The 12,340-nt window shown below is 44.4% G+C and overlaps 1 protein-coding gene across 1 annotated transcript; it reads right to left on the reverse strand.

The window, feature by feature from the left end:
- Window positions 1-8,505: 8,505 nt before the first annotated feature.
- Window positions 8,506-12,289, reverse strand: LOC116396449 (thyroid hormone receptor alpha). Its single transcript, XM_031871065.1, has 2 exons — window positions 11,365-12,289; window positions 8,506-10,205 (listed from the first exon to the last, which is right to left on the reverse strand). Exons 1-2 carry the CDS (start codon window positions 11,579-11,581, stop codon window positions 9,955-9,957), a joined length of 468 nt encoding a protein of 155 aa, XP_031726925.1. The 5' UTR covers window positions 11,582-12,289; the 3' UTR covers window positions 8,506-9,954.
- Window positions 12,290-12,340: the final 51 nt, after the last annotated feature.

Genomic DNA, 12,340 nt, shown 5'->3' on the forward strand with positions numbered 1-12,340 from the left:
CTCTCTCTCTCTCTCTCTCTCTCTCTCTCTCTCTCTCTCTCTCTCTCCTCCTTTCTCTCCTCCTTTCTCTCCTAATCTGACGCATGGAGTTGATGCAAGGTTGTGTTCTGTTAGGGGAGCAGGGTAAATCTCTTACACAACACCCGTCTGCATGAATGAATGCATGGGGGTGGGGCAGCTGTTTGCAAAGTGTGTGTGTGTGTGTGTGTGTGAGTGAGAGAGAGTGTTTTGAGGGAGTCAGGTGGATGTGTGTAATGAAGTAAGACTGCACCATGCAGATCCTCAGTATATGAAAACAAATGTTTTTTTTTGTCAGGTTGATGTTTTGGAAAATGTCCATTAAAATATTTTCCATGTGATGCAATCGTGCAGCCGTAACAACGGTGCAGAAATGCGTCTCCATTTTCCACTCATCACATGCCTTCAATAAAGTCCTGCAGGGCTGATGTATTTGTGTGTGCCAACCCAGAGGTTAGCATCTGTTCATTACAACACTGAACATTTTTTGATGGGTGAAAATGTTTGAAACACTGTAAATTTAAGATTTTTCCTACAAGTGAAGCTAAAAACTGGACTCAAATTGTACCACTCTAATCTGTATTTGAGCTTTAACTGGAGTTTAATGCTAACATGCTAACTCTAGCATGTTAACAAGCATTTTACCAACTAATGGATGTTGAGACATGCTGGTATTTGTTATGTAGATTTTCGACATGTTAACAGTTACACGCCTCCACTGTGTATAGTGACATAGTATTTGAGCAACTTAAGAATTCCTAGCATGCCATGCTAGCATTAATCTCAAAGTACATTAAAGATCGCAGGGAGTCGTGAAACGATAACAATTTTAAAGGAAAGTCAGTAAATATGAGCATCATCAAAACACACCGTTGTATTTTTAGAGCCTCGCTGGAAGGACTTTTCCTTCTGCTGAGGGGAAAAATCTCAACAATCTGTAATGTCAATCTGTGTCAGTGTAAAACTCTCTTCCTCTACCTCACACTGTCTGCAGCATGCCGGCTCTACCAGCTGTGCCCTTCTGTGTTTAGGGATGTAGGGACGGAGGGAGGCGGACGGGGGTGTGGGTGGCCTGTGGAGGACTTTGGATTGGTGGAGAGCAAAGCTGCTCATTGTTACATCATCAGCTCCACAACAACACTAAAACTAATTTGACCTCGACTGGCTTCCACGTATCTCAGAGTCAGTAATAATTTAGAAGTCCGTTTCTAAATTTAGCAAAAGTACCCCATGTATAATCCATGTAGACTGTGCATGCACGGGACAATTACAGGGAGAACCACATTTAATTATGTTCTTTAATTTCGTAGATGAAGAACATCAAAAGAATACTTTCGGAATCGAAAACATTCAAATTTCATGTGGCATTTAATGCTTTTTATCAAATCGATTTTGTTACATTGTGTCACAGCTGGTACAACAACCTGCTTTGTCCTTTACGTCAGACTTGGAGGTTTTACTGCAGCACTAACAACAGGCTGGAGGATTACTGTGTCAGACAGTAATCTGAAGTGGTGAGGGAGCAAATCCCAGCAGCCAGGTCCCAACATGTTGTGGAAAGGCTTCGCAGATGTCTGGAGGCTTTTATAGCAGCACTTTAAGAAGTTAGCAAACTATACAGGATCACCATAGACAAGGGTGTCTATGAGAGGGTGGAGCTAAGTACAACTGAACGCTGAATAAGCCATTCTTAGGTGACAATTAACTTTCATGAACTGAAATCACACTTAAAGAGTTAAAGTTGTAAGACAAAGACTGGACAACGCTGTGGTAGTGACCCGTCAATCAATAAATCACGTGAGAAGTAGAGTCATTTTCTCATAGACTTCCATACAACCAGACTTCTTTTTGCAACTGGAGTCGCCGCCCCCTGATGGCCATTAGACAGAATGCAGGTTTAGGGCACTTCTGCATTGGCTTCACTCTTCAGAAGCGGAGGTTGCTGCCTGGGCGTAGCGCTTACTTAAATGGAAACTTTGCCGATTTTCATGACGTGAGACAAGTCGTTTTGTGTAACGCAGAGGGAAGCTGAATATCATTGCAGACACCAGCTGAAAATCGACAAAGTTGCAAAGAATGCAAAGATCAGTCCACACAATTTAACACCATCAATCTCATCAAATTAGTCAATGAAAATTTGAATGTGGTGTTAAAAACTTTAAATTGAATAAGAAGGCTGCATATGGCCTGTCGTGTTTGGAGCGGCAGCTTCTGCAGAGTTACTAGTGTTAGTTCAAGTCATGTGCCATGACTAGTACATGTTCTAAAATCTGTTTTCTTCTTGTGTTCAGGCTACTGCACCCAAAATGGCTTCTAAAAAAAACCTTGACAAAGACAAAGGAGGCAAACTGATATCAAATCATTTTATAATGTTGAAAATGAATGTCACATAGCCACAAACACAAACAGCTTTGAGCCATTGAGATGCCATTCTCTGATTGTGCCATGAATGATTTGTCACAGGACACAAGACAAACAACAACCGTGCCCATTACAAACCCGCGACCAGCATTACAAAATACACCATCAAACTCTCGTCTGGGGTGCTTCCACCTCATTCAGCTTTACATTCAACACTGTGCTGTGCCAAAGAAAATAAAAAATACACATTATGGCTGAACAGGGAATAGCCGGCTGCTCGCGCGGGCGGGCGGGGCCTCGCATGACGCCTACTCAGATACGCTAATTAGCCGGGTTGCGTGCTACTGTATAAAGTCACTGTGGAGGGGCGCTACAGAGAGCGAAGAGCAAAAACAAGAAAGGACATTTCTGTCATGGGAATAGCGGTTTGGGACGTTTGGGTCCTAAACCTTTTCGGTTCAAGGCACAATTTACCGGCCCACATTAAAAGCACACGAACACAAGTGTGTATTTGCATATTTGCACTTGAGGAGATGTCGAAGGCTTGAAGACGACGACGTCGTCATCGTCGTCTCTCTCCCGAGCTTTTTCTTGGGGGGCGGGGAGCACCGTATTTTGATTTCTTTGCCACTGGAGGAGACGAAGTTTCAAACCGTAATTTGGAATTTTAAACGTTTAATTTGGCCAAACAACTCATTGCACCCAAACTCTTGTCCTGATGAAGCATCAGTCCTCTCTTGGTTTGTGAGGGCAGAACACATGTAGAGATGGAATAAATATCTGCCAGCTGTGGATAAATACTCGAGGCATTGCTTCGTATTTTCATGCTAACGATTCCTTATGGACATTAAGTAAGTGCTGCATTTCTCAAACTTTTTACATTTTTTTTTTTTATCTTCAACCTGAACAGATCCTGTGAGCAGTTTTAGCAAATTCACCCGTCGACACATTTTGAGTGTTTCCTTGTTTCAGTGTAGCGTACATTTCAGGGACGAGCTGAGGCGTCGACCAGGAGCTCTGAGCTTAATTGTCCCGACAAACTAATCAAGCCACCAAATTTTTTTATAAAATTATTTTCTGCAAAAAAATTTGGGGCCACGTATTGACCTTCCTGAGACCACTGTTGGGTCCTGTTCCGTATTTTGAGAAACCACTGGTGATTTTCTTTGCTTGAGACTGATCACTCTCCCTCCTTTACTCTGGCACAAAGCAGTACAATGAGGTATGAATAGTTGTATACTTTTTTTTTTTTTTGGTTTCTATTTTGTGTTTTTTTGTTTCGTTCTTTCCTTTTTGTAAGTTGAGGCGATTATCTTTCCTCATGAAATGCAATATTCTTGTCACGACATTGAGATTAATAATATACTGCAGATTTATACATCACAAGATGAGCCCTGGTCTCAAGTCCGATTATGAGAAACCTTGTTATTATTTTTTTTATTCATTGACTCAGATCAGGAGTACGATGAGCAAAGTGATACAGCCCAAGCAACTGTGGAAAGCAGGATTCAGGTTCATTCACTCTCAGTTCAACTAATCGGAGGATGGATTTACAAACTTACAAAATATTTTCACCAAAATAGTAACCTATTAATTGTACGGGAAGTAAAAACAATACTGTGAGCATCCATAATGAGCCGTTAGGGACTGTGTGGAAGTTCTTAGGGAGGGAGGGGGCGCTGTGCTATTTATCTTTTGAAAATGTTTTCTCACCCCAGATTTATATTATAAGATTATGGTGCATCATCTTAAATTGTTATTGCTACGCATTTTATTAATGATGAATTAAGTTGTACCAATACCGTTATAATATTTTGAGATGTTGGGGGGAGGGTCTAAGGGTATATAAACAAAGTGTTTGACTCCCCTCACAACGCCACAGTACAGTCCCTTTAGAAAAACAAATGCATTTATTGACACCGTACTGAAAATGTGTGGCTGTGTGAGGTACGTAAGGTGTGAAACATAACGTTCCAGCCCCGTCCCAACACCGATCACTTTCGTACAGTCCCGAGGAACATCAAATGCACTCATTGTATAAAAGTATCGAGTGAAACTGGGAGATGGAAATGACCCGTTGATTGGGACTCTTTGGCCCGTTGACCCGATATGGTGCTAAGCAATGTGCATGCTAAGCAATATGTTGACTTCTCACATAGGTGACTAGCATTCGCATTGGACCTAAAACACCTTCAACAAGTTGAGTGTTTGTAACTTGCGAGAGGAAACCTTGTTTGCAGAAAATGCTAATAGCGGAGACTACAGAACATTCAGTTCCTAAAGTCAGTTACAAACAATCAAATGGCAAAAGCAATGTGCCTTTGAATAACGCGAGTCACCTAAATGAGCGCTAGCATACACATTGCAGAGCTAGCTCCGGTGCTAAAAGTCCCATCAGACATGTAACCAATGGGCCAATTCCTTGAAATGAATTGCATAGTTCCATTATGAAATTATACAACGCATTTCATCAGATATTATAACACCAGTTCAAGGCGACTGAAAAGTTTAAATGTTAAATCTGATTAGGCATGAATGGAATAGCGGGCCGTTTTGAAAGGATCTTTTTTTTTCTTAGTTATCAGCTGAACTGAAGGTGATTTGAACCCTGGCCCCCTTGTGGTGACGTCTGAGCACTACAGCTACAACTGCACCGACGATGGTCCGCAAAAGTGCATATACAGCCATTTCATCACAGTAAAGCATCGACACACAAAGACGGACATTCACTTACCAAGAAAATCAGATGCAAATTAATAACGACATTAAAGAATAATCATAGAACAAAACAAAAACAAAAAAAAAGATTTTTTTTCTCGCTGTCCAAAACAAAATCACTTCATCTCTTGCTTCAGTCCTCGCGCCACAAGTCTTTTATAAACATACTGAAGTAAAGAAGAAGGACTTAGTGTGTTGCACGGCCGAGGTTTTGACCTCGGCCACCCTCGAGTAAGCAGAACATCGAACACTTGGTGCACAACGAAAGCAACATCGACAACATCGAAAAAACAACATGAGTGTGGAACTCCACACCGTGTCTTTAAATCGTACAATTTTCAGTATTTTACATTCCACATGTGGACTTATTTTTCCTGCAGGGATTGTCGACTATCTCCACCAAAAGAGTGTGTATGTGTGTGTGAGTGTGTAGGAAGTGAAGACGGAGGTGCATACTAAGAGAACAGAGTGAAATAAATAGAGAAAGAGGACTGGGTTGTAAAAAGAACGGGAACTAGAATGTGAGGTGGACGGACGCGAAATAGATGCGAGGGGAAAGAGAATGTTGCTGAGTCACAGATGGATGTTTTCCCTGGGTAAGTACTAAAAGTAGCTTCACTTGTGGAAAAAAGAGGTTGCATGAGAGTGGAACGGCTTTCAGAGTGGTCGTTTTGTGCTAATGCTGCAGCAGCAGAGCTTAGCATCAAGTTCACATTTTAGTTTGTTGTAAACGTAACATAACATCTCAGAGACGGTTAGAGAGAGAAAGAGAGAGAACACAATTTTGTGGTCACTGTGCGGAAAAGACGGGAGACTAAAGGGTTCCTCCATTTCGCAGCTGGGCTGTGTGGAAGGTGGAACAGTAGAACTGCTGCTCTCGTAGAACAGCGTTTTTTATTGACTCTGTGGCTGTTGCGATGGGAGGCATTTCCGTCGCCTCGCGCACCGCCACCGAGGCCGCGTTAAAAATGCGCAGAAGCGAATACAGTTTTCTGTTTTGAATTTAGATGCTCCTTATATTGTTTGTGTGTGTGCCCGGCTGCTTTGTCGGTGCGACTACAGGGTAGTCAGCGGTTGAATGCACTGTCCCGAGCCCGAATTCGATTCTGTCACACGACGCTAGCGGCAACTGGATTCGCCCGCCGTCTGAGCATCCCCGTCGCTAGCCCCGCCGTCCGTGTGAAATGGCTGTGGAGGTGACTGGATGGAGGATGGTGATGGACCACTAGTCTGTCTCTCTGCTATGCTGGTGCAACTGATCGTGGTGGAAGGCAGTGTGCTCTGTGGTGCTGGTGTGTTTCTGTCTTTTTTTTGTAAAGAGGACAGGGAGGAGGATTTCTCTAGTGATCATTTGGCAGAGAGAGAGAGAGAGAGAGAGAGAGAGAGAGAGAGAGAGAGAGAGAGACTGTGCTGCCAGCTCAAATCTCAATTCCCTGTGGACCGGAACCTGATCTCATGTTCGTACTCCCGAGGTAATGGGAGGGGGGGGGGCTTAAGGTAATTCTTGTGCCAGATGAGATGATTCAGAGGTATGCTGAAAGAAGGTGGGTAAAGGTTTAGCTGGCGATCACCACAAGGCAAACAAGCACTGTAATGCAATATGACGTCAAAAATATCATTACTCTGTGGATATCAATGCAGTCGGCTCGGCTGAGTCCCAGCACCTTCAGCCACGTGACCGGTAGGTCGGGTTCATGAGCTGATTTGAGCTGGCAGCAGGAATTCAGCCGCTGATAGCGCTAATGCTACGTACAATAACTGTAACATATATATATATATATATATATATATCCATCTATCTATCTATAAATATATGCTTCTGTATAATGTATATTTGTTTTGCCGACCTCTGTGAGGCACATTGTACGTGTCAGTTATTGAGCCAGCGGTTCCCTGTCTGGAGCCACGAGCCGGTCGCAGCGTGGCTTTCATTCACAGTGATGGTGAGCAACGTGCGGTACGGACACAGACCGGCCTGGACGGCTGCTGTGGAACTGTACGGCTTGATCATCCTATTGCTGTGTGTGTGTGTGTGTGTGTGTGTGTGTGTGCTGCTGCTGCTTGTGTGTATCCCTGTAAAATCAGTGCTTACGGTTCTATTTGAATACCCTGCAACGTAGATTAGTAACACTGAGGTCGCAGCCCTCGCTGGCTTCAACGGCTAATCCAGAGGTGAGATAACGGGCCGCGTGTGTTTTCACGTGTGTGTGTGTGTGTGTGTGTGTGTGTGTGTGTGTGAGAGACACATATATAAGAGAATATTGTTAAGACTGCAGAAGCAGGAAAAACATGTGGGGGAAGGGGATCAAGGAAGGGGGTTCTGGGCTACTAAGAGATACAGACATTGTGGTTTTAGTGCAACAGAAAAAACCTGATAGTTATTCAAAGTGGATGGCAAGTTGGGATATGGTTGGTGGAGCTTATTTCAGCAGTGCTTGTTTCCGGGATAGGGCCGCCGCTTTACAACGTCTTTTGAATGGCTTGGTGTCCATTTCCGCTGCGACGGCGAGGGAAGGATCTGGGGACGTGCTGTGTGTGCGCAAGAACGAGGGTCCATTTCTATTTTTTTGCGTGGCGGTTTTGCTTCGTTGGCTTGGCCTGAGTCACAAACGCAAGCCGCCCCGGCCGCTCGCTCGCCGCTTCCCTCCCCCTTCGGCCGTATCCACAGGCGAATACTGCCGACTCACTTGCTTATTTATTCATCTCCCAGTCACCACCCACAGTAGTCTGTCAACCCCGACCCAAACGGGGGCCAAAATGGCTTCCACTGACAGTTTCCTTTAAGTTCAATCGGCACAAGTTCAGCCCCGTCCTCGTTGTCATTTCAGGTTCCGAAATAAAAACAGAATCCAAAGTGACTGTCGGTCCCTTGTGGTGTGTGGTAAAAAAAAAGAAGAAGAAAAAAAAAAAAGGCCAGAGTCTGCCATGTCAGCTGTCAAATGTTGATCCACGGCCCGTTTAAAAAGAGCTGCTGCAGACTGTCGGCAGAGTGTTGCAGACAGAGGAGAGGCAGCTGCACTGAGATGAGAGGTGAGGTAGAATCTGTCAGCTTCAGGCGGGACTTGAAACAGGTGCAGGTGACGGGTGGGTAGTGTGTGTGTGTGTGTGTGTGTGTATGTGGGGGGGAGTACTCTAAGGAGGTAAGTGACGACATCCCCCACTGCCAACCCTCCCACCACCAAGTGCCAGCGCTGAACCCATCACAAGACGGCAGGAGGTGAGGAGGCGGGGCCACGGTGTGATTAACAGGGCGGAGCTCCGATGAGAAGACGTACACGCACATATGCACACGCGGAGACAGGAAGTGTGGTGCAGCCCGGTCTGGTTATTTAGGGGGAGGAGATGAGCGACAATACGACTGAGGTAACACATCAAAAAAACAACTGTGTGTAAGTGTGTGTGTGTGAGGTAATGAAAACAGGAGGTATGTGTTGGAGAGGTATTCTAGCAATATATATATATTTATTTATAAACTGTATATGAGTGTTATGAGTAACATGATGCATGTCTCATGATTTAAAATGTTCACTTCATGGCGTAAGTTTGTAGCTTAACTATTTCTTGAAGTACAGTAAGTGAAACTGTACAATAAAAGTAGTGGAAACACTTCCTATGTAGCCTATAGCGATTGTGTATCATAACAATACAATGATTTCTAGTCTATTTTTTCTATTGTAGCTGCTTTAAACTGCTGACGTTTAGCTAGTAGTGTTTGCTATGTTAGCACGATAGAGTTTTTAACGGTGCGTTCACACTAAAACGTAAAGCGGATTTTCCCCGCGAGTTCATCCGCTCTGTGAATTTTACCGAGCTGCTTTCGCTGGTTAACTGCAGCGGTATGATCCCAAAATAAACAGATTTGGCTGTGATTGAATTGCAATAAACGGATAAAAAAAGACGCCGAAATAACGACACGACAATGCCGATGCATAAGAAGTCTGAGTTCATGCTTTGTCGCGTCAAATCACGCAAATTTGTCGTCTTTATATTGAATTGCCGCCACGCGAGAAGTTCCGACTCACGTTTGGTGTGAACGCACTGTTAGCGTAGCATCAATCTTCTCCTCTAACGCTCAGTGTCGCTGAGCCTTTAACAATCATACTTGTCTCGTGACTGCAGTTATGAGACGTAAAAATGCACACAGCAGCTGTTGTAATGCATTAGAATGTCTCATGTATATATATATATATATATATGTGTATATAATATTCACTGTAGATAAGGGCTTCATACAAAGTGTTCTCATTGTAACTTCCCCTAACACTTGCAGAGAGGTACATGGGTAATTGCGGACTGCCACTACCCACACAATAATGTGGAAATACATTTCACGACATATGAGGTAACAGTGTTGGGGTGTGTGTGCTCTGCGCACGTATATATGTATATCATGTGTCTGTGTGTTTGTGAGACGGAGAGGTCAGTAGGTGGGGGGGAGGTAGGTGGACGCCACTGCGGTTAAGGAGGACGCGTGGGAGATGACGGTGGGGTCGTCTGAGGAGCTAATGGTGCCAGAGACCCCCTGAGGTGGGGGTAGAGACATAACCAAACCCCCTCAGGCTGCGGTAGTGTAGTACAGCTCTTTGTTGTGTTTGCATATGTTCGGACTGTACGTTCATGGCAGTGTGTTTGGAATCTAAATGACAGCGTGTTTCTCACTGGTGACGTCCATGTGTGTGTTTGCTGGTGCCATAGGTGGGCGTTTGAGGACAAAAAAAAAAAAGGGTACAGGGCACGTTTACACTGAGAGAAAAAAAAAAATCCAGTTTTTTTTCCTTCTCCACTTCCCCCCCACAAAAATGGTCTTTCCTTTCATGTGTCCAGGGTTCTTTTGAGTGCTTTTACCGCTTTTTCCAGTCACACGTCCTGGTCCTCGAAGACCTCGAGGAAGAGCGGGGGAAAGAGTTCGTTGGGACACTCCACCTTCATGTGGAGGAAGCGGCTGGCGTGGCACGCTCCGATCATGCGCAGGTCCGTCACCTTCATCAGCAGCTTGGGCCAGAAGTGGGGAAGGTTGTGCTTGCGGTAGTTGATGTAGTGCTCGAACGCCAGCAGGTAGGACTCTTGGCACTGCTCGATCTTCTCCATGCTGGTCAGCCCCGAACGGTCTGGTGCGACAGGGGGGGGTGAGAGAGAGAGGGTTACGTTTGTTACATTTCTGCAACATTTCCACCTCAACTTTGCAAAGAAGCTTAATATCTAGGTTTTATTCTAGTCTATATATATCGTATAAACAACAGCCATGTTTGTTGTTTTACGTCCATGATGATCATTTTGGGGGAGTGGCTTTGGAGGGAGGCCTGTAGAGACGGGCTGTCAGTGTTGCTGACTGGAAGACTTTCTCGCTAGATTTAGCGACTTTTGGAGCTAATGCTGCTAGCTACTTTCATTTCGAGGGTTAGCAACACTGGCCTGCTGGATTTCTCCAATGTTAGCTACCCAAGCTTTAAGTATTTTCGGGGCATTTCTATGCCTGTGCTAAAAACAGAGGAGATAGCAGCACTTGCAGCTACGCTTCCATCCATCTGCTTTTACGGGCCAATTTCAATTGGCACATACAAAACAATTACAGTTTGAGATTTCTGAAGGGTTGGCTTACGAGAATTTGCAATAAAAGAGGGAATGTAAGTGTATCTGACTTTATTTAGCTGATCCCAGTTCCTCAAAACAAGCCTGGACGGCTCACATTCCTGATTCCCTGATGCTCCGGGGTTCAGCTTTGGACTTCTCTTATAAGCGCTTGTCCCTGTTCTAAAATAATGGACCAAACTGAAATGGACCTGTAGGAAAACTATCCGTACCTGATGTTACTTGATTAAAAAAGAAGAAAAAAAAGGGACCTGATCCGAAATGGATAAGACTAAATCCAAACACCCGATCGAAAAACGCAGTTGACTCAGACAGAGACAGCGGCATGCCAGTTAATGAGCAGCTGGCCAGTTTGCTTTGAACCATTTGGTCCAGTGACGGCGATCCGGAGCCGCAACTATAGGACAGGATCCCACCAGGACCTGATTACACTGAAACTGATTCTAATCCCTTGTAATTCCCACAGGAGTAATCTGCTAGATCTGTTTTTTTCTGATTTTGGTCAGGTTTGTGATGTAAATTGGTGTACTTGTATTTCACATATTTCAGCTTTAAAATATTTTCTTTTATTCTAAGCAAGAGGGAAACGCCGACCGTAAAGACGCGAGGTGAGAATCGGATAAGCTAAATACTACAAATGAAACTTGTCCCACTACAACATCATTATTCATTCCTCACCTGAGCTCATGAGCAGCACGGCCTGCATTAGAGCCACCTCCGAGTCGTCCAGGTTGAACTGAGCCAGGCTCTTGCCCAAATCAAAGATGGCGTCCGACACCACGCCCAGCCCGCCGTTCTTCAGCTGCTCGCGCTTCACGGCCATCTCGCCGTTCAGCGTCAGCGTCTCGCTCTCCGGGTCGTAGCGGACGGCGGCGCGCAGCGACATGATCTCCATGCAGCAACCCTTCAGCAAGATGATCTGGTCTTCACAGGGCAGCTGGGAAACACAGACGAGGTTAGACAGAACTTCTATCTAAAAGGCAGCCACTATTTAAAATGGTTCTCATTCAATGTGACACAATAATGAACAAAACGTAAAAGCACAACATAACCGTTGACGTTTTGCAGATTGATACAAAATCATCTGTGTTTCTTAAATGAATGAATGAAGCGGTTAAATAAATATGAATGGAATATTGTTATTCGTTAGAATTACCTTGCTATTATTATAAGTTCCCCCTAACATAGCAATAAATGCCTTTATCTGATATAGTGATAGTGGGTAGTGCAGTTCAATGTGATGGGCAACGATTGCTTTTGGAGGAATGTACTTTGGGTGATTTATTTTCTGCTCATGGACTGTTCTGCTAATTGGGGAAAAAATGCAAAGGTAGCATTAATTAGTCCTCAGCAAAAGGCCATAAGTGAGGAGAAAGCTACCTCTGAGATGTACAGTAAGATGTGGTTTAATAAGCTTATCTTCAACCCCTAACAGTAATTATCCTGCTTCCTTGCAGAGGAGAAAAAGGGTTCTCTTCCATTCATAACAAATCCCCTGACACTTTATGTAACCGGGAAGCCCCTGCAATATACATGACGGCTGCACTCAGTAAGGTGGAACCACAGGCGAGGACGCACGCACACACACACACACGCACACACGCGCGCACACACACACACACACACACACACACACACACACACACACACACAC

Source organism: Anarrhichthys ocellatus, unplaced genomic scaffold (assembly GCF_004355925.1).
Source record: "Anarrhichthys ocellatus isolate YVR2014 unplaced genomic scaffold, GSC_Weel_1.0 scaffold55, whole genome shotgun sequence".
Taxonomy (NCBI): domain Eukaryota; kingdom Metazoa; phylum Chordata; class Actinopteri; order Perciformes; family Anarhichadidae; genus Anarrhichthys; species Anarrhichthys ocellatus.